This window comes from Schistocerca americana, chromosome 8 (assembly GCF_021461395.2).
Source record: "Schistocerca americana isolate TAMUIC-IGC-003095 chromosome 8, iqSchAmer2.1, whole genome shotgun sequence".
NCBI classification, from domain to species: Eukaryota; Metazoa; Arthropoda; class Insecta; order Orthoptera; family Acrididae; genus Schistocerca; species Schistocerca americana.
In genome coordinates, this window is record NC_060126.1 from 200,193,015 (window position 1) to 200,214,780 (window position 21,766).

The following is a 21,766-nucleotide window of genomic DNA, read 5'->3' on the forward strand; positions in this document are numbered from 1 at the left end:
CCACTTACAATATAAAGGGCCAAGAGAATTTTCATGAAGGTAAGTCTTCACCAGTAACAAATGCACCTGACATTAGAGGCGAAATGTTATTAGATTAAGGAAATAAAGCAATTATCATGTCAAATCACAAGAACGAGTCTGACTCAGGACATCTTTTATTTTCATAAGTGCATACTGTGTAGATCATTAAGACAACATAGAGTACGCATTGGAGAATAAGAGTGCTGATGGTACCTGGCAGACATTCTGAGTGTGTGGTTGTGGCTAACCTATTAGGGGCCAAGCACTTTAGTTCATTTATGTGTTAGTAATATAGCATTGGGAATGATGCAAGGGCAGGTCCTCCAATGATATGGAGGATTAATTATTGAACGCAGTTGTAGGAGCTGAAGTAGGACCCCACTGTTCCAATGTTTAAGTATGTGTGTGAATGTATTGAAGAGAGAAGTCAGGTGGAGTAAGGAGGCACATGTGGGTACTAAATATGAAGACTATGACAAGTAACATTGCTCTGTTCTCTCTATTGAGTCAAATGAGATTACACACAAAGCTATATTGGCGTATCAGTTGAATATAAGGGGTATGACCTAGACATTGAGCGATGAACTATTTATTAGATTGTGTTTAACTGACTAGTAAAGAATTGAAGTGTTCAAGGAGATTAATTCTCTCACTTACACTTGGAGATAAGACTACTTACATAAAAGCATTAACCACATAGAATTTTAACATATTATACATTCTGTTACATGGAACTCAGTCTTGCAAAATGGTTCAAATGGCTCTGAGCACTATGGAACTTAACATCTGTGGTCATCAGTCCCCTAGAACTTAGAACTACTTAAACCTAACTAACCTAAGGACATCACACACATCCATGCCCGGGGCAGGATTCGAACCTGCGACCGGAGCGGTCACGCGGTTCCAGACTGAAGCGCCTTTAACCGCACGGCCACACCGGCCGGCCCTCAGTCTTGCATACTGAATGAAAACTAGAGCATACAACGCAGAATACAATTAAGTAGAACTTTATACAATAACTCAGCATGGAATATGAAATTAGTGATGTGAAATTTAAAGAAAATAAATTATGAATATTATTGAGAAAAGGTGAAACACGAACTAAAAGAATTAGTTCAAGGCTGATGAGGCACCACCTTTCAGCAGGCACAATTTCTGAACAATGTCACTCTGGATAAAACTTTGTATGTAAACATGTACATATTCTTAATATTGAACGAGGCAAATGATAAGTAATTTTGAATGATCACATTTGTAGAGCACAAGCATGGATACCGTTAACAAATTCTGAGTAAAAATAAGGACACACATGTTGGAAACAATTCAATGTGAAGATATGATGAGGAGCTACATTCTTTGCTGTAGATTCAATATGTATTTAACTTATATCATCTCCTTGCTGTGGAATTACCTGGAACAATAGAATACAATTGAAAGGCAATTTCTGTCTGATAATATTCATTTACAGTCTGGGATAGACATCCATATTGCTGATATTATCATTAATTGAAATTATACACAAAATAAAACAAGAAATATGAGAAAGTTGTGCATTTCTGTGGGTGTGTTTAGAAACATTGAGAGAATGACAGTAATCTGATAGTAAAATCATTTAACACACACATGCCTAAGTCTACTCACATTGAAAAAGAATAACCCAATAGTGTTCTCAGAAAATTCATTGTAATAATAAAGGTAGTTAATGTGAAAATATTGTTGCTGTTCAGAGCCATAGTTTTGTAAAAAATAGAAAAGAAAATTCAGTATCACAGATTTATTTTGTTCTTTAAGAGAGTACGAAAACAAGTTTATTTCAAATTATGGTTAAAACGGTTCTCATTAACCGATACATTTTATGTAGTGAAGGATTACTTCAGTAACACAGGGTAGAGGTTAGATAACTAGTAATACAAAGTAGTAAATAATAATTCAAATCTCACATCACTTCAACACACACTTTTGTACTACAATGCTTTCTTTTTTTATTTTCTAGAAAACTTTACACCAAAACTCTATGAGCTCGACATCTCACTCATTACAGCGGGATGCTGATTCTGCAATTAGCAGCTCTCACTAATATGAAGGTATATACACTAAAGATTTAAACACATTGAGATTAAACTCCTGAACCATTCCTCAGTAGTGTATGAGCAGGCCAAACAAAAGATTTTAGAAAACATTATTAACAGTTGGTGCACCAGAGATAAAGAGTAGCGCAAGTTGACAGGAGGAAAAAAGATAAGAGGATAGCAACAAACTCTTGAAAAGACTATAATACATATAATAATATAATTTGGAACATGTTACATAACAGTTATTGAACAAGAAAGAGCAGCACAAGAGAAAAATAAAATAAGGTACTGTACAACAGATGAATGGGAAGTGACAATTCATACTCTAACTTATGGGAATTGCAGTTTATTTATGTAAGAGTGACATATCACAACCCAGCAAATGATAAATGAAAGGAAAGCAGGCAGTTACATTATGGCTATGAAGCTGAAAATGTTACAACACAGTAGATTAAAAATAAACAAATATAGTGAGTGCCCAGTACACTACCAAACAACCAGCAAGCAGCATCTTTATAAACTGTGAAATTTACACAATATTTTCAAACATGAATATCAAAATTTTAAAAAGTTTTATTACAGTAACCTGTAGTCATCCAAGTAACAACTTAAAAAACGCACATATACATTTATTACAACATACTTCCTCATTTTGCTACATAGGTTTACTCTGCCGAGTGACAGTTGTGAAGAGTTTACCCACATTTAGTGACGGCACTGCGCATGATGCACGTACACTCACTCACTCATACTCACACTCTCTCTCTCTCTCTCTCTCTCTCTCTCTCTCTCTCTCTCTCTCTCTCTCTCTCTCTCTCCCCCCCCCCCCCCCCCCCCTCCATATAAATCTTTATGGTATAAAAATAGGATGGATATCACTCAATTTCAAGCGCCGACAGCAAGTTGGACATTCCTTTGAGCTCTTTAGAACACTTGTAATACAGTTCTGACAAAACAGATGGCCACAAAGTGTTGACATTACTTGACGACCTTGAGATGGTGAAAAGAATTCCAAATTCTCCAGGCAGATTGGGCATGCACTATCGTCCAAGCTATTCTTCTCTTCACCCTGCTTTGTTTTGTCAGTCTGGGACTCACTGTGGTGGAGACAGCACTTTTTCACATCAGTCACATTTTCTTCAGATGAAGCATTATTCCGAAACGTCGTAGGAAAACTGTAACAACAACTCCAAAATTTGAAGCAAAATTTTGATGCAAACACATAGGATGAAATGATCATAAATTTTACAAAATTTCTTACACAGATTTCAAGTATCAGTAGTGCCAAGCATTAGCGAACACAAAGAGAATGTCATGTTAAAAAAAAAAAAAAAAAAAAAAAAAAAAAAAAAAAAAAAAAAAAAAAATATATATATATATATATATATATATATATATATATATATATATATATATATATATATATATATATTGATAATTATGTTCTGCACTGAGGTGAATACTTAAACTCTTATTTGATCAAGTAAGTTCATTTCATCTTATCAAATAATGTAGTTCATGAAATAAGTTCGTGGCTTGTGGAAAATAATTTGATGTTGAATCACAGTAAGACTCAGTTTTTACAGTTTCTAACTCACAATTCAACAAGAACCGATATTTTGATCAGACAGAATGGGCATTTTATAAGCGAGACGGAACAGTTCAAGTTCCTAGGCGTTCGGATAGATAGTAAGCTGTTGTGGAAAGCCCGTGTCCAGGATCTTGCTCGGAAACTAAATGCTGCTTTATTTACCATTAGAACAGTATCTGAAATAAGTGACAGTTCAACACGAAAAGTAGTCTACTTCGAATATTTTCATATGCTTATGTCGTATGGTATTATTCTTTGGGGAAATTCTTCTGATTCAAAAAGGGTATTTTTGGCTCAAAAAACGGGCTGTTCGAGCTATATGTGGTGTAAGTTCGAGAACGTCTTGTAGACCCATATTCAATAGTCTGGGAATTCTGACATTGCCCTCATAGTATATATTTTCTTTAATGTCGTTTGTTGTTAGCAATATTAGCCTATTCCCAAGAGTTAGCAGCTTTCACTCAGTTAATACTAGGCAGAAATCCAATCTGCATGTGGAATGCACTTCCTTGACTCTTGCGCAGAAAGGAGTGCAGTATCCTGCTGCATCCATTTTCAATAAGCTACCACAAGAACTCAAAAATCTTAGCAGTAGCCCAAACTCTTAAGTCTAAACTGAAGAGTTTCCTCATGGCTCACTCCGTCTATTCTGTCGAGGAGCTCCTGGAAGATCTAAAAAATTAAGCAAATTCCAGTGTTACATTGTTGATTTTCTTTATTTAAACTTACTTGTCACCTGAATATGTTTTTTTTACATTTCATTTTGTCTCTTTCTAATATCGTGTTATAATTTCATGTATTGACTTGTTCCATGACCATGGAGACTTCTCCTTAATTTGGTCCCACGGAACAATAAATAAAATAAAGTAAATCTTTCATTTGTCAAAATCTATTAACAGAGCCCATTATTTCAGTGTGGGTTCACAACCATGTAACACCCCATTGGCTGTGGCAGCAATTCTGAGAAAACTTTATTTTGTGTTTAGAGCATTTCACAGTATTGTTAGAAGCCCAAGTTTCTGTACAAAGCGATACTACAGTAACCTCTTAATATTTTACTAAAACCACAACTTTTTCCACTGCTCCATCAAAAGGTTCAAATGATGCAGGACTCCACGGCTAAAATAAACCTATAGTTTATAATTAAACTCTAGTATGACATGTAGTCACAAATATTTAATTATTATCTCAAAGAATAAAGTTAAGTAATTATATTTTTATCTCTCTGAGGGTATATGTCGACGGTCCAGGTACAAATTGAAATTCCCACACCACAGTGTCATAGCACAGCAATAGAGCAGCCAAAACAAAATGACGCAGCCCCTTTCCACTCACTCAATGGGCTGCTCCTCTAGCAGCATGCTATGAAACTGTGGCATGTGTGTTTAAAATATGTACTAGGATGGCAGATATGTACCTGCAAATAGAATAAAAAATTAACTACATAATTTTCTATTACAGGTGGTGAATGGGAGTCATGCCCACAGCCGGAGATTATTCCACAACTATCCCTTATCACTGCCCTTTATGTATTACATATCTTCTGCCAAGAAGGTTGACTACATTTTAGACTCTATATGGATTGATTGATTATTAAAGTTAATAGGGACTGGATGGAGGGGGTCATCAGTCCCTTCTTAGTTTACAAATCAAAGCCTCTAATGTATTAAGTTAGGAGATACAGGTGAACAGGCAATTTTATTACTATCATCTGAGGCACCAAACTAGTTAGAAGTATATGCAAGGAAAGACAACAATAAGAAGTAATAAAACATAAAATGTTGCAAGGGAGGGTGACAGAAAACACGTTGAAACCCCAGGGATAGTCCTGTGGTGGGAGGTCAATTTTTGCACCCACCCGACCAGCAAACCCTCGGTCACTGTAAAATCAGAATGCTGTCTTCGCTGAATAATAAAAATGTAAAATAAGAAACAAATTATGGAAACAATGATCTGTAAAAAAAGCATACAGAGGTTGAAATAAGTAGATGTCGTGCAGGTCTACAATTCAGAGGCAGATACACAATCAATTCAATCTTTAATCATTTCATCTTTGGTGCAAAACACAATGAGAAGAAGAATCAAGTTAAAATATCCATAAAAAGTAATAAACTACAGTGAGGTGACGGAGATGTGCGGGTCGAAAAGGCAGGGCTCCCCTCAGGACCTAGCATGTGGGAAGAAACTGGTTTCTGCAACCAACCTGATTGGGAAAATGACTTGAGACTTGGGAACAGAATACTCTTGGAGAGAGTTCTCTATGTATTCTTCATTAGAATTGATGGGGGGGGGGGGGGGGGGGGGCGTAAAGGAGCAAATATTGATAGCTGAATGTGTTCCACATGCCACTGCAAAAGGGGTGGGAGGGGGGGCACTGTGTAATAAACATTGGTCAAGTTCTGTGATCCCTAGTTCTATTAGTTTACCTTGGTCCATCCCACAAAGGATTGTGGGTTTTGAAATCATCCAGCAGGAGGAGAAGCAGGGGTAGCTGATAGATCAAGTTAACTATCTCTTCACATGCCAACTCCCTGTCTGGAGGGATGTAGACATTTCAAAGAGCAAAATCCATATGCGTACAACCACAGCTATATGGAGTGAGTGGTAGTTTATTATTAAAAATGCCTGCGAAGTAGGGGTGCATGTTTCGCAGAACAGAGTTTCCTGAAAAGCAACACTTAGTACATAAAATTACAGACGGTATCTGAGACAGTAGATAAGATGATAATGGTCTCACTTCAAACTGGCGGTGAAACTAACAATTACTACTCCACTGAATGCAGGGCTAATAATCCTGAATTAATTTTACGCAAACTTTAATACTGCATGTGCAGACACTTATAGCAAATAAGTACTCTGCAGGGTTTGAATATCTTTGGTTGACATGGTAACAGAATCAATTGTAGTCATTGATCAACACATATTACACGACTAAACTAAATACATTTCTCTTCTAAAGATATGAATTTGCAGCCACAATTCAAATGCTAAAGTGGAACAATCCTGCATTAATTTATGTATTCAATTCTTTGGAGGTCAGCTAGGTATAATCCTTGGAACCAAGTAGCAAAATTCAATCTGAACACGAACTACACTACCGTCCCAAAATGAAGGCTGCACCACAAGGTAGTTGTATAATGCCATTTGCCTTTGGATTTTTCTGATCTTCTTCCTTCTATTTATTCTCCTTACGGATTTTATCTCTGGTTGGGAGTTTCAAGATATACATCTGGAAGGGACACTGAACTAAACGCAATGGTGCCCATAGCCTGTTGTTCTATTAATTACTGGCCGACATCGAACTCTGCAAGGCAGTGCTCACCGGTCGAGTAGGACCACATAGAGGTTACCTTTCAGGATGGGGACGGGACGGTTATGAGTGTGAGGACTCCACTGCAGCAGGGGATGGGGAACAGAAGTCCTTAATACAGATATAGCGGAACAGGAGGAAGGGGATCATTTGCCCCCACAAGCAGATGACTATCACGGCTTGCACTGGAGGAGATGTGAGTGCCTTTACCCTTGCATATTTGCAAAGTTTGTTGTCATTTGAATTTGATGATATTTCTCCTGTGATTCCAAATACAAAAGACAGTGAAAAGCTTTGCACTCCGCTTTGCACTCCTATGTCTTTGTCTCCTCCTTTAAAATGAGGAACTTCAAAGACCAAAGGATTGCCCTCCATCGCTGATACATATTGGCACCTGGTCTCATTCTACAATTAAAGCATTAGCTGGAAAGGTGGAATGTATGGCTTTTACCTCAAAATGGTATACCATTACTTTTAACTTTTCAAGTAACATTCTCCCTTCAAAGGACAAAACAGAAGCACCAATTTCCACTCTTTATCTGTTGGTCTTTGTTAGGTGTAGTAAATAAACTGAACACCTTGTTGTTCAAGGTTTGTACACAATTCTTTGTGTGTCAGCAATGTGAAATCATGATACAAATTAACACCCTGGAGCATGTTGAGATGTCATAGTGACAGGTACGGCACTGAACTTCTTTATAAGGTGGGGAAGGGGGGGGGGGGGGAGGCATTGTATGGAACCACTTCATCTTTTACTAATTTATGCTAAACATTTTCATTTTCAGAAAGAACCCACCATGAGAACGGGTACAAACAAGGTATTGAGGGAAGTTCAACACTGCCAAAGAAGGGGAAAATCTTGAACTCATACCTTTCTGTGTTGAAACAATATATTCTCTCTGGTGAAACTGCTGGATTTCTGTGGTCATCAGTGTGAGATTCTCCCCATTACCTCGCTGCAGCAACAGCTACCCAGCATGGTAATCGTTATCCAAAATACCCGTGCCCCAAACTCGAAAGGTATATAATCCTTGGCAGGCATAAATAGTGTCCTAGCACCAACACAGTGTTGTCAAAGGCTGTGACTAAGCAGGTACCTGACAACCTCCCCCCTTCACAGAACAGAATGACACGTGTGTTGGACTGTGTGTGTCAAATGTGTTCTAATCACAAGAGATGCTTATGATATTATTGCACAATAAAATGTACAGAGTCAGAAAAGGAATACTCATTAAGATAGTACAGTCAGGGAGTACAATTACAGCACAGGATAAAAGGAGTATTGCAATAGCTCAGTGCCCCAGGCTCACCACACGCATACTATTAGGGTTATGAGCTCTCTAGGGGGATGGTTCAAATGGCTCTGAGCACTATGGGACTCAACTGCTGAGGTCATTAGTCCCCTAGAACTTAGAACTAGTTAAACCTAACTAACCTAAGGACATCACAAACATCCATGCCCGAGGCAGGATTCGAACCTGCGACCGTAGCGGTCTCTAGGGGGATGTTTCATATTCTTTACACTTATTTCTTCATCAGTGTGGACACAAGCCAGTGCATACATACCCAGATGTAGGGAATTGTAGCATCCAGATACACTTGTGTCTTTATTGCTGCTGTTGAGTAAAGATATCAGCTTTTGAGAATCATTATTCTTTTGCCTAACTACAACGAAATTCATTAATCACAAAATATACTATTATTATATGCTAATGAGCCAGAAGATTATGACCATTTGCTTAATAGCTTGTCCATCTTTGATCACTGATTCTCGGGTCTCGGGAGAGGGGGGGGGGGGGGGTTGTTTGGGGGAAGAGACCAAACAGCGAGGTCATCGGTCTCATCGGATAAGGGTAGGACGGGGAAGGAAGTCGGCCGTGCCCTTTCAAAGGAACCATCCCAGCATTTGCCTGGACCGATTTAGGGAAATCACGGAAAACCTAAATCAGGATGGCCGGACGCGGGATTGAACCGTCGTCCTCCCGAATGCGAGTCCAGTGTGCTACCACTGCGCCACCTCGCTCGGTGGGTCTCAGGGATCCCACAGTTGGTTGGTAGGTTTGTGAAGATATGTGGCATTAATAACTACGCACAGGTCATGTAATTTGTGTAAATAACGGACCACTGATTTGCGTAAGCAGCAATGGCGTCCGATAGCAACCGAGGTGTGTTCCATAGGATTTACATCAAACAAATTTGATAGCCAAGACATCAACATGAATTCACTATAATGCTCCTCATACTGCTGTAACATAGTTCTGGTTCTGAGGCGTGGACAACAGTCTATTTTCCCATGTTAAAAACATGGTTTGGATGTTGTTATTTTGATTCATTATAACATTTAAATAGCATTTAAGATCAATATTCTCACAAAATATCTGTGAGTTTTATGTAAATAAAGCAAAAATATCATTAAATATCAAGATATGGTCAGATGATAGAAAATGCTCCGTTGCTGACTAATGCTCTGTGCTGTCACAGACTAGGAATAAGACAAAGCTATATGGGTGTTATAGGTGCCTTAAATGAAGTTACGAGGTTTTTATGTACTTTTTCTGCAAACAGTTTATTTACTTAGTGATGGAAAAAATAATTATAGCTTTTTTTTTCAGCTTTTAAGTAACAGAAGAAAGGAATTGTGTGAATGCTGATAGTGGAAGTCTTGCAAAAGTTAATACATTTATACTTCACCCATTTAGAGCTCCCTGCAAAATCATTAAACTCACTCAAAACTAAGGAACTATAGAATTTTTGCAAATGTGTCTATATATTATAACTAGATTGTCAACTGTCAGTCATGAGCTATGGCCCAAAGCGCAATAAATTATTCTTGGCAAAACTTAGTGCGGATTTCCTGTGTTTAACACACATAGGAGAGATACTGCCTCTAGCAGGCGATTGGTGGTGCAATGGGTAGTGCATGAGACTGTGGATAAATAGGACACGTGTTTTTAAAAGTTCTACATGAAATACAAAAATAGTGTTAGCAAGACGAGATTGTAGCAGTTGTTTCAATTGTGGGATGTATTATATATAGCTTCACATTAGTCGTAGTCTGAGAAATGGACAACAGAGGATAAATGCATAATAGTGGGAGAGCACATTTCAGGGGCAAGTTAACATTAACTTCGCAGTGAAACACAAAAATTAAGTTGGTGAACTTGTGCATCAATGTGGTGGCAATTTACCAGTACAGTGCAACCACATTTTATGCATCTTCTCATTCTATAGAACACTCAAAAACACCTTTCCAGAAGTTTTCATAGATGTATTTGAACAGTATGGTACTACACATCATTTGTAACCCATTTTCTGAAACGTAAATTCCAAAACAAGACAGCACTATGAATTAACACTATGAAAGTAGGAGCAGCGAGCTAGCTAGTGATGTCGCAGGCATCACATGACTTGAACGGAGCATTTTAGTGGGCTTTCAAATTATTTGGATTTCATTTTGATTTTTATAAAATATTACTGATATTCAAGGGGGAAAAGCATGTTAGGAGCATAAAATGAGGTAAATGATCATTTAAGATGATTTCCAGGAAACAGTCAAACATCCTATTATACTCCTGAAAGATGACATCGCTGTTGGGGAAGACATCAAGCATGAAGTGATGCCGGTGGTTCGTAGCCGTCAGTGTGTCTTCAATTACCACCATAGGTCCCATGCAAGTGCAAGAGAATGTTTCCCATAGCATAATGCGGTTCCCACCAAATTGCATCCGTTGCACCCTGCACTTTTCGAGCCACTGTTAACCTCGATGACAGCGTTTCTGAAGACAATAATTGACCTAGTGTAATAGGTTTGTTTATAAATAATTACCAGTCACAATTACCTTTATTTACTTTTCGCATGTCGCATTCCAGGAAACGGTACCAATTTTCAAGTGCGTTTTTTGTGTGCATTATGCCATTTCTATGTAATGTTGTCAATGTGAGAGAGTCTGCTTCATTTAGTTGACGTTACTGCAATATAGAAGAAACACATGAGTTTTTAGTTTATGAAGTTAATGGTGAAATTTAGAAGAATTTGTACTTGCAGTTTTCTTCTGGTCCATTTGTGCACACACTAAACATCACACACATGTTGCTGTACCCTTTAAACATTGAAAATATCTTACATAAACAAAACAGTTACAAAGATTTTCCTACAAGTAGTCCACAGAGATAACATTATAGGTCTTCCACAGAGTATGCTGTGCTTTTGTACAGAGGTTATTTATCTTAACAATTTGGATCATAATTCACGTATATCGATTTTACAATTGTGGTTATTTCTATGTGTTACTATTTTTATCTAATTATACTATCAAAACATCTGAAGAAATTCACTTTCGAGTTTTTTGTTTAATATTTTATCTTTATATTTTCTGTAATGTGAATATATCTCCAGTTTTTCTAGCAAATCAATTTTATGTCCTTAATTAGGCGGTGGAGTACACTGACATTTTACTCCATTTTTCCAAATGGGTGTCCTGCATTATATATGTGTGTTGCTATGGCTGATAAATTCGACAGTCTCTGTGTGTGAAAGTTTCTTGTGTTTCATAAGATTCTTTTGTATTACTGTTACAGCTTCTTGTGTGGGTATGTTTGAGTAAAGCTTGGTGATGTCAACATACCCATACAAGAAGCTGTAACAGTAATACAAAAGAACCTTATGAAACGCAAAAAAACTTTCACACACAGAGATTGTCGAATTTATGGAACTCCTTCAGCTAACCCTAAGTTACAACTACTTTACCTTTAATGTCAACATTTATGAACAACCAGAAGGCTTATCAATGGGATCATATATATCTGGTATCATAGCTGACATACATAAACCACCTACAACAAAATTATTTAACAGGCAAGAACCTTGCCTAAAGAAAATTGAGTTTTATAGGAGACATGTAGATGACACACTGCTGTTAGTGAAAGAGGATATGAAAGACATCACAGACATTCTAAATTACTTCAGTAATCTACAAGAGAAAGTTAAATTTACAGTGGAACATGAACAAAATAGGAGCATCAACTTTCTGGACCTAAATATTACAAGATACAACACCACATTGCACATTCAAAATTTATAGGAAAACTGCAATGACCGATACCACAATCCCTCCAACCTCATGTCACCCAAATATCCATAAACAGGCAGTATACAAGCCAATGCTACATACGACAACCGGAATACCATTGAACCAAGAAAACATGCAACATGAAATAAACGCAATGAAAAGATTGGAGTTGCCAATGTTACAATGTTTCCATGGTTGACATAATCCTAGAAAAAGTGAAACAAGACCCAGGTGCAAACTGCAACACAGAAGAAGAAGAGAAAAACAAATGTATATCTAGTATCCCACACATTAGCAATGTATCACAGAAGATGCAAATATTTTCAAAAATCACAAAGTAAAAATTGGGCTTTCTACATCAAATAAGCTACAACAAAAACTAATACATAATATAAAGTGTAATAATGATCCATATTCAGACTCTGGAATGTACAAGGTAGCATGCCACAAATGCTCCATTGTCTGCCTCGGACAAACAGGCCGAAATTTCAACACCAGGTACACAGAGCACACAACAAATCCACTACATCAGCCATAGCAACACACATATATAACGCAGGACACCCATTTGGAAAAATAGAGCAAAATGTCAATGTACTCCACCGCCTAATTAAGGACATAAAATGGATTTGCTAGAAGAACTGGAAATATATTCACATTACAGAAAATATGAAGTTAAAATATTAAACAAAAAACTTGAAAGTGAATTTCTTCAGATGTTTTGATAGTATACTTAGATAAAAATAGTAACACATAGAAATAAGCACAATTGTAAAATCGATATAAGTGAATTATGATCCAAATTGTTAAGATAAATAACCTCTATACAGAAGCACATCATACTCTGTGAAAGACCTTTAATGTTATCTCTGTGGACTACTTCTAGGAACATCTTTGTAACCATTTTGTTTATGTAAGATATTTTCTATGTTTAAAGTGTATAGCAAGTTGTGTGTGATGTTTAGTGTATGTGAGACTCTGCACAGATGGACCAAAATTCCTCTAAATTTCACTACTAACTTCACAAAAAGATCGATAACCAACTAAAAACTTGTGTGTTTCTTATATGTTGCAGTAAAGTCAATGAAATGAAGCAAACTCTCTCACATTGAGAACATCACATAGGAATGGCCTAATACATACAGAAAACACACTTGAAAATGGGTATCATTTCCCGAAACATGTCGCCTGAAAAGTAAATAAAGAAAATCGTGACTTATAGCAGAAGAATTATTTATAAAAAAAACCCTATTGCTTTCACAGTCGCAGGCTTTCAAAACCATTTATAATTGATCAAATCAGATGACCTAGTGTAGGAAATATGTAATTCAACTGAAGAGCCAAAAAGTTTGCATTGGTTGGACGTCGAGTCCTGATGGTCCCTTGCCCACAGCAATCTTAACTGACGAAGTCGCTGTGTTAACATGCGAACATGTAGGGGTGGTCTGTTGTGGAGCACCATGTTCAACTATGTACGATGAATAGTGTGCTCCGAAATGTGTGCATTAACTAGCTTTGTGCTCTTTTGGCACAGATGCCACAGAACACCAATTATCCTACTTTACAGAGCAGACACTCCTCTGAGCCCCACGTTCTGTGAAGAGTCATGGACATCCAACAATTTAGTGCATAGTGGTAGTGTCACTCCTCCTACCTCTTTCTGTAGATGGTCACAACAGTAGTACATGAACATTCTACCAGCTTTGCAACTTTCGAGACACTTGTTCAAAGGCTCTGCATAATAATAATCTGCTCTTTGTCAAAGTCACTTATCTCAATGCATTTCCCCCTTTGAAAGCCATATTGTCATTATGGTGACCCCCAACTGTGTCTGCTCCACCCACTTATATGCTTTTGTTACTGTGTCACATGCCAGCAATGCCACCAGGCGTCATCCAGTGTAATTGCAGGCAGTGGTTTTGGAAGGTAGGAGACGAGATACTGGCAGAAGTAAAGCTGTGAGTACCGGGCGTGAGTCGTGCTTCGGTAGCTCAGTTGGTAGAGCACTTGCCCGCGAAAGGCAAAGGTCCCGAGTTCGAGTCTCGGTCGGGCACACAGTTTTAATCTGCCAGGAAGTTTCATATCAGCGCACACTCCGCTGCAGAGTGAAAATCTCATTCTGGAAACATCCCCCAAGCTGTGGCTAAGCCATGTCTCCGCTATATCCTTTCTTTCAGGAGTGCTAGTTCTGCAAGGTTCGCAGGAGAGCTTCTGTAAAGTTTGGAAGGTAGGAGACGTGAAACTGGCAGAAGTAAAGCTGTGAGTACCGGGCGTGAGTCGTGCTTCGGTAGCTCAGTTGGTAGAGCACTTGCCCGCGAAAGGCAAAGGTCCCGAGTTCGAGTCTCGGTCGGGCACACAGTTTTAATCTGCCTGGAAGTTTCACAAAATAACTTTTTTTAAAAAAGCAGATAAAGTGTCACTAGAAGCCTTCCTAAGAGACAATCTCCATTCCTTCTGAACTGACTATCCAAATGTAGACAAGATGTGGCTCAAATTCAAAAATATAGTAGCAACAGCGATTGAGAGATTCATACCTCATAAATTGGTAAGAGATGGAACTGATCCCCCATGGTACACAAAACAGGTCCGAACGCTGTTGCAGAGGCAACGGAAAAAGCATGCGAAGTTCAGAAGAAGAAATCCCGAAGACTGGCTAAAATTTACCGAAATTTGGCACGGACTTCAATGCGAGATGCCTTTAATAGGTTCCACAATGAAACATTGTCTTGAAATTTGGTAGAAAATCTGAAGAAATTCTGGTCATATATAAAGTACACAAGGGGCATGACACAGTCAATACCTTCGCTGCACAGTGCCGATGGTACTGTTACCGACGACTGTGCCGCTGAAGCGGAGCTATTGAACGCAGTTTTCCGAAATTCCTTCACCAGGGAACACGAATGGAATATTCCGGAATTTGAAACACGAATAGCTGCTAGCATGAGTTTCTTAGAAGTACATACATTAGGGGTTGCGAAGCAACTCAAATCGCTTGATACGGGCAAGTCTTCAGGTCCAGATTGTATACTGATTAGGTTCCTTTCAGATTACGCTGATACAATAGCTCCCTACTTAGAAATCATATACAACCGCTCGCTCACCAATAGATCTGTACCTTCAGATTGGAAAATTGCACAGGTCGCACCAGTGTTTAAGAAGGGTAGTGGGAGTAATACATCGAACTACAGACCTACATCATTGACATCGGTTTGCAGTAGAGTTTTGGAGCATATACTGTATTCAAACATTATGAATCACCTCAAAGGGAACGACCTATTGATCGTAATCAGCATGGTTTCAGAAAACATCGTTCTTGTGCAACGCAGCTAGCTCTTTATTCGCACAAAGTAATGGCCGCTATCGACAGGGGATCTCAAGTTGATTCCGTATTTCTAGATTTTCGGAAAGCTTTTGACACCGTTCCTCACAAGCGACTTCTAATCAAGAAACGTACAGCAAAAATAATGCTAGAAATTGTTACAAAACTGTTAAACACTTACTTGAAGGATATCTAGTATTTGTTTCAAAGATAATAATGGTAAAACAAGGTTAAATAACAGGAAAAATTGTGAAATAGTAGTAACATTTTTTGACAAGATCTTAAAACTGTATAGTTCCAACAGTTAAATTGGAATTCCAGCAATACCAGAAAATCTTGAGGCAGATTTGCCGCCATCAATAAAGGTAGAAATTCATGAAGCAAACAAATCACTCAAAAACAAAAGAGCAAGACTCAATTACAGCAAAATCACTGAAATGATCAGAACCAAAGAGTATTAGTGATCTGCACTGGCCTTCTGAGAGCATCTTGAAAATGGTAAAGATTCCAGGACAGTGGAAAATAGCATTAATCCACCGATTACGTAAGACAGGAGTCAAAATGAAGTGTCAACGATTAGAAGAGTATCACTTTTGCCAGTAGCATGCAAAATATTATCAAACTTCTCCTAAACTGGTGGTTCCCAACCTAGGGTTAATAACACCTTAAGGGGTAAAATGAAGTTTTCTCAGGGGTCACGATACTAAATATTTTTTAAAACACCGTTTGTTGCTGTTTCATGACTGTAATACTGTTTACACTACCAATAATTACATTTTTTTTTCAAATGCTGACATTAATGTGTGACAATGAGGTGGAAGTTACAGCTTCTGAAACAAATGTAATAATATCTTCCTCAGGTAGTCCACCCATTACACGCATACTTTGTGCCATGCATCTACGACAGTAAAACTGAGACACGTCACACATCCTTAAATCTCTCATGAAAACATCTTCTCTGAGATGTAGGTAGTTCCCACAATGAACCAAAAATTGCTTCATTATTTACCTCTCAACAGATAAATGAACTAATAGACAGCATAATAAAACTAACTATGTAATGACTACTACATTGCTATAGTACCTACACATTATTATTATTATTATTATTATTATTACTACTACGACTGTTATTGTTATTGTTATTATTATTATTATTATTAGCAGTGGCCGGACACAATGCGCAGACAGCCTGAAATCTTTCAGTTTCTATAAGGAGATCGTTAATCAACCGATTTACAAACACTAAGTATAGGGTACACATTTTAACTTGGTGTATTTTGAAAGGCAGTGCAGAGTACGCGTGTAGAAGTGCTGCCACAGAGAGGAGTAATGCAGAGGAAGCATGTCTTGTGTCTTGCAAGCAGTGTGTACCATCAGTGTGAGCTTTCTTTTCTGAGAAGGAGTTGTAGGTAGCACTTGCAATGCCCCAGGAATTGCTTCACACACACACACACACACACACACACACACACATACACACATACACCAGATTTTTCACATTCTGACTTAACGCAATCTGCAATCTATTTTATTACAGGTCTACAGTATTTCATCATTTTTTGTAGAAACTCTATACAAATATCATGCATAGCAGTACAGATTACTAGGTATGCACCCAAAGAGGAGAAAATACTGTATATATTTCTGGAACTATAAAGCTTACAAATGCATGCCTTGCAATAGTAATGAAAGAAAAAAAAAACAAAATGCAGTTACATCTGAAGACTTGTTAAGAATGTGCGTCAAATAGGGTCTCACACCTAACCCCACAGCATAATAAATAAATTCGAAAAGCTATTTCATCCTTTTATGCAGGAAGGTTATGGTTATCTCTGAACATTAAGTAACGCCTATTGTAGTGATTACTTACTTATTGATTTTTGAAGGACTGTCTGTGAGATCAATGAATGCAACTGTCTTTGGTACAGTTCTTGCCACGCGTTTTGAGTGTCTGGGTATCATAATGCCATCAGCTATAACCTTCTGCAAAAGGGAACACAAATGTAGTAAGAGCAAGTACATTCTTATGAAGGCATCAGCATGGTACTTGGAAAGTAAATTAAATATGAACTATTTCATCATAGATTTCAGCATTAGCTCACAGTGTAATAGATAACCCAATTTTCTGCTTCATTCCCATACATTCAACAGCATCATACACAAAAACTAGTATTAAATTAAACTATATTCAAAACTATGGCTAGTTGATTTCACCACCAACATTTTTATATCTATGACAAAGTCTCTCAGATAATTTGTGATAATTTTTTTTTATACTTCAAACGTATTTATCAGTCTATCAGAATAAATAGGGGAGAAAACCCAGATTCACAAGAAAGTATTTTAAGAAGTCAAAGCAAGGCAATGTTAAATCACTGCCTGGTAACTAGTACTTTAATAACATGGTTTATTAACGAAGATGGTAATGAGTTCCGAGGCCATGGCAGTTTGAAATCTGCCTTTTTGCGTGCAATAAATGTTTGTTTACTGCTTTTTCTCCAAATCACTGTTCTTACCCAGAGCTGTTCTGGATTTTTATACTAGAGAATGAATTTTAGGCATAATTAGTTCCTTTACATTGATCTTCAGTTCTACAATACCTGCACTTTTTAATGCTTTTGAGTGCATTTTCTTTTTCACTGTTAATTTTCTTAATACGACAATATTATGAAAAGGATAGTTGCTACTCACTATACAGTGGAGATGCTGAGTCACAGATAACTGCCTGAGACTGTAGTCATATGTGTAAGAAGTTGCATTTGCGTAAGTGTTTGTGTGTGTGTGTGTGTGTGTGTGTGTGTGTGTGTGTGTGTGTGTGTGTGTATTTTTGACGACGACCTTGTTGGCTGAAAGCTTATTTTGTGACAGTCTTTTTGTTGTGCCTATCTGTGACTCAGCGTATCTGCAATACAGTAATTAGCAACTACCCTTTTTATAATATTGTTACATCCTAGATTTTCCATTGTTTGATTGTCTTAATTTTAGGTACATTGTTTCAGAGCTGGGTTGGCCTATCACATGATCACTTCACATCACTTGAAATGTGATTGTGAAATACATGTTTCTCCAGTTTTATTACGTACACACTCTTGAGTAGTATAAGATGTTTACTTGTGAAAGAAATAGCTGATCATTGATCACCTGTACATCAGACATTGCTGCAAAGTACTGCTCAGTAAATTATTGTACCAGATTATTATGACAAACTAGTGAAAATAAACTGTGATACAGCAATGGGCACCCACATGGCACCACTCTATACACACCTATTCATGGACCATATAGAGGAATCCTTCCTAACCACACGGAATCCTGAACTCCTCACATGGTACACATTCACTGCTGACATCTTCATGATATGGACTAGGGATCAGGACACCCTGTCCACATTTCTCCAGAACATCAACACCTCCCCTATTTGCTTAACTTGGTCCTCCTCAACCCAATAAACCACCTCCCTCGATGTTGACCTCCGCCTCAAAAATGGCTACATCATTACCGCTATCCATAACAAACTTACCAATCATCAGCAATACCTCCACTTCGACAGCTGCAATCTATTTAATAATAAGAAGTCCCTTCCATACAGCCTAGCCACTCACGGCTGTCACATCTTCAGTGACAAGCAATCTCTCTTGAAATATACCAAGAGACTCACCGAACCCTTCACAGACTGTAACTACCCTCCCAACCTAGTACAGAAAGAGGTCTCTTGTGACTTATCTCTCCAGTCAGCCACTGCCTCCCAACGCCCACCATTCAGTCACAGAGGAGCATTCCCCTCATGATTTAGTACCACCCAGGACTGGAGTAACTGAATCACATTCTCCACCAGGGTTTTGACTACTACTTGTTGTGCCCTGAAATGAGGAATGTTCTACCCACTATCCTCACCATCCCCCCGCAGTGGTATTCCACCATCCATCGAACTGACACAATATCCTTGTCCATCTCTATCCCACCTCTGCTCCCAAACCTTTGTCCCATGGCTCATATCCCTGCAACAGACATAGATGCAAGACCTGCCCCATACATCCTCCCACTATTACCTATTTCAGCACTGTCACAAGCATCTCCTGCCCCCATCAAGGGCAGGGCCACCTGCAAAAGCAGTCACGTGATCTACCAACTACGTTGCAGCCACTGTGCGACTTTCTACGATGGCATAACAACTAACAAGCTGTCTGTCCACAGGAATGGCCATCACAAAACTGTGGCTATGAGACAGCTGGACCACCCAGTTGCTAAGCACACTGCCCAAAATGTTCTTAATCTTAATAACTTCTCCACAGCCTGTGCTATGTGGTTCCTCCTTCCTACCAACATGAGCTTTTCTGAATTTTGCAGGTGGGAACTCTGCCTGCAATGTATTCTATGTTCCCGTAACCCTCCTGGCCTCAATCTTCAGTAATCATAGTTCTTCACCCACATATCCTATCCCCTTCCCTGTTTTCACTCTAGTACGACACAGTCTTCAATTCCAACTTCCAACTGCACCCAAAGTTACTAACTTCTCTCCTCCCCACCCCCCCGCCCTCCTCTGGATCTCCCAACTGCACCCAGCTGACCTATCTCTGTCCACCTTGTTCCCATATGCTCCCATAAGCAGCACTTTATCATTCCCCGTCCCTACACTACCATCCCTTCCCCTCCCCACCCTAGGCTCATTCTTATCCCCACAATCCAGACTGCTTCTCCCATCATGTACAGTTCCTCACAACCTGACCTTGGCAGCCATGACAGTGGTCATGTGTATGTGAGCTGTTTTGCGTGAATGTGTGTGTATGTTGTCCATTTCAGAATAAGGCCTTCTGGCTGAAAGCTGGTGTGTTAATTGTCTTTTTGTTGTGCCTGTCTGGAACTCAACATCTCCTCTATATGGTGAGAAGCAATCTACCCTTTTCGAATATTGTCATTATTCCAGCCTGGATTTTCAATTTTTTAGTGAAAAAATGAAAATTGTCAAGTTTATCAATACGGACAAACTGCAGGGTAAGCGATACAACACAGATTTGAAACTCATTGTGTTGCATAGAATTACTAAATAACATACTGTGATTCAGTATGTTTACTGGGATTTTCAAGAACTGGCTTTAAATGATTACTCCAGGGATAAACTACAACCCCTATGTACTGCTCACATAGGGATTGTGAGGATATGATTAGAATAATTACTGCAGGCACAGAGGCATTCAAACAATTATTCTTCCTGTGCTCCAAATGTGAATGGAATATGAATCAGTTCAAAAAATTCCGGAACAGTTGTAATTTTGCACCAATGGTGTGTGGGGGCGAAATGCGATTGACATCCCTGCACATGCCTGTGTTTAATGTGTAAATGCCGGAAGTTCCATTATTGTATGTCTGTTAGTTATTGTTCAGTGTTGTATTGAGAAAAATGTTGTGTTGCACATTTTGTGAATTTCGAGATGGCATAGTTAGAAGAGCAATGTGTCTGCATTAAATTCTGTGTGAAATTCAAGAAAACCTTTAGAGAGGCATGAAATGATGCAGGAAACCTATGGTGATGAGTGCTTAAGCAATACTCAAGTGTTATGAATGGTTCACATTGATTAAAAATGGCCAGATGAAAGTTAAAGGTGACCTTCTTTCAGAATGCCCTTCAGTGTCTACTGACAATGCTCACGTCAGGAACGACAATGACATTGTGCGTGTCAATCTAAGACTGACTATTCAAGAGATTGCAGAAGAATGTAACAGTTCAGTTGGATCATGTCATGAAATCCTAACACAGCATCTTAGAATGCATTATGTTGCTGCCAAGTTCGTCTGATGGTTCACGAGTCATGTGCTGCCTCATCCTCTGTCCTCTCCAGAACTTGCCCCTGGGGACGCCTTTCTTTTATTTCCAAAGTTGAAAACCCCATTGGAAGGATGAAGATTTGCAAAGGTAGACAAGACAGAAGAAAATTCGCAGACTGCTTCACGTGATTCAGTAATAAACTTATCAAAACTTCTTCTGGAAGCGGAAATGACGTTGGGGGTTGTGTATAAATTGGGAGGAGAGTATTTTGAAGGAAACCATGCACAATACGTAAAAGCTAAGCATAGAAAAAATTTCTGGGAGAAGTTTTGGGATTGTTTGAACAGACCTCTTAAGAAGAAACCTTAATACCTGGTACAACGGGGCGTACCCTCTGCCATACACCTCACAGTGGTTTGCAGAGTGAAGATGTAAATGTAGATGTATAATGCAATAGCAGAGGCATAGAATTACTCAGAGTTAAGAAAGTGTTGACTTAATTTAGAGTACATAAGTATAGCTTTCATGTTCTGAACAAAATTTCCGTTTTTCTTTGTATTTAGGCAAAACTTTGACTGCATAAACTAAAAAAAGAAAAAAATAGAGAATTCTGATAT

General features: G+C 38.4%; 1 protein-coding gene across 1 annotated transcript in view; it reads right to left on the bottom strand.

The window, feature by feature from the left end:
* Positions 1 to 1,780: 1,780 nt before the first annotated feature.
* Positions 1,781 to 21,766, bottom strand: part of LOC124544891 (E3 ubiquitin-protein ligase AIRP1-like) — a 34,087-nt gene continuing 14,101 nt past the window's right edge. The window contains exons 2-3 of the mRNA XM_047123620.1: positions 17,256 to 17,368; positions 1,781 to 3,268 (exon numbers count right to left, since the gene is read on the bottom strand). Of these exons, the coding sequence (XP_046979576.1) occupies positions 2,944 to 3,268; positions 17,256 to 17,368 (438 nt within the window). The 3' untranslated portion in view covers positions 1,781 to 2,943. The remainder of the gene's footprint in view (positions 3,269 to 17,255; positions 17,369 to 21,766) is intronic.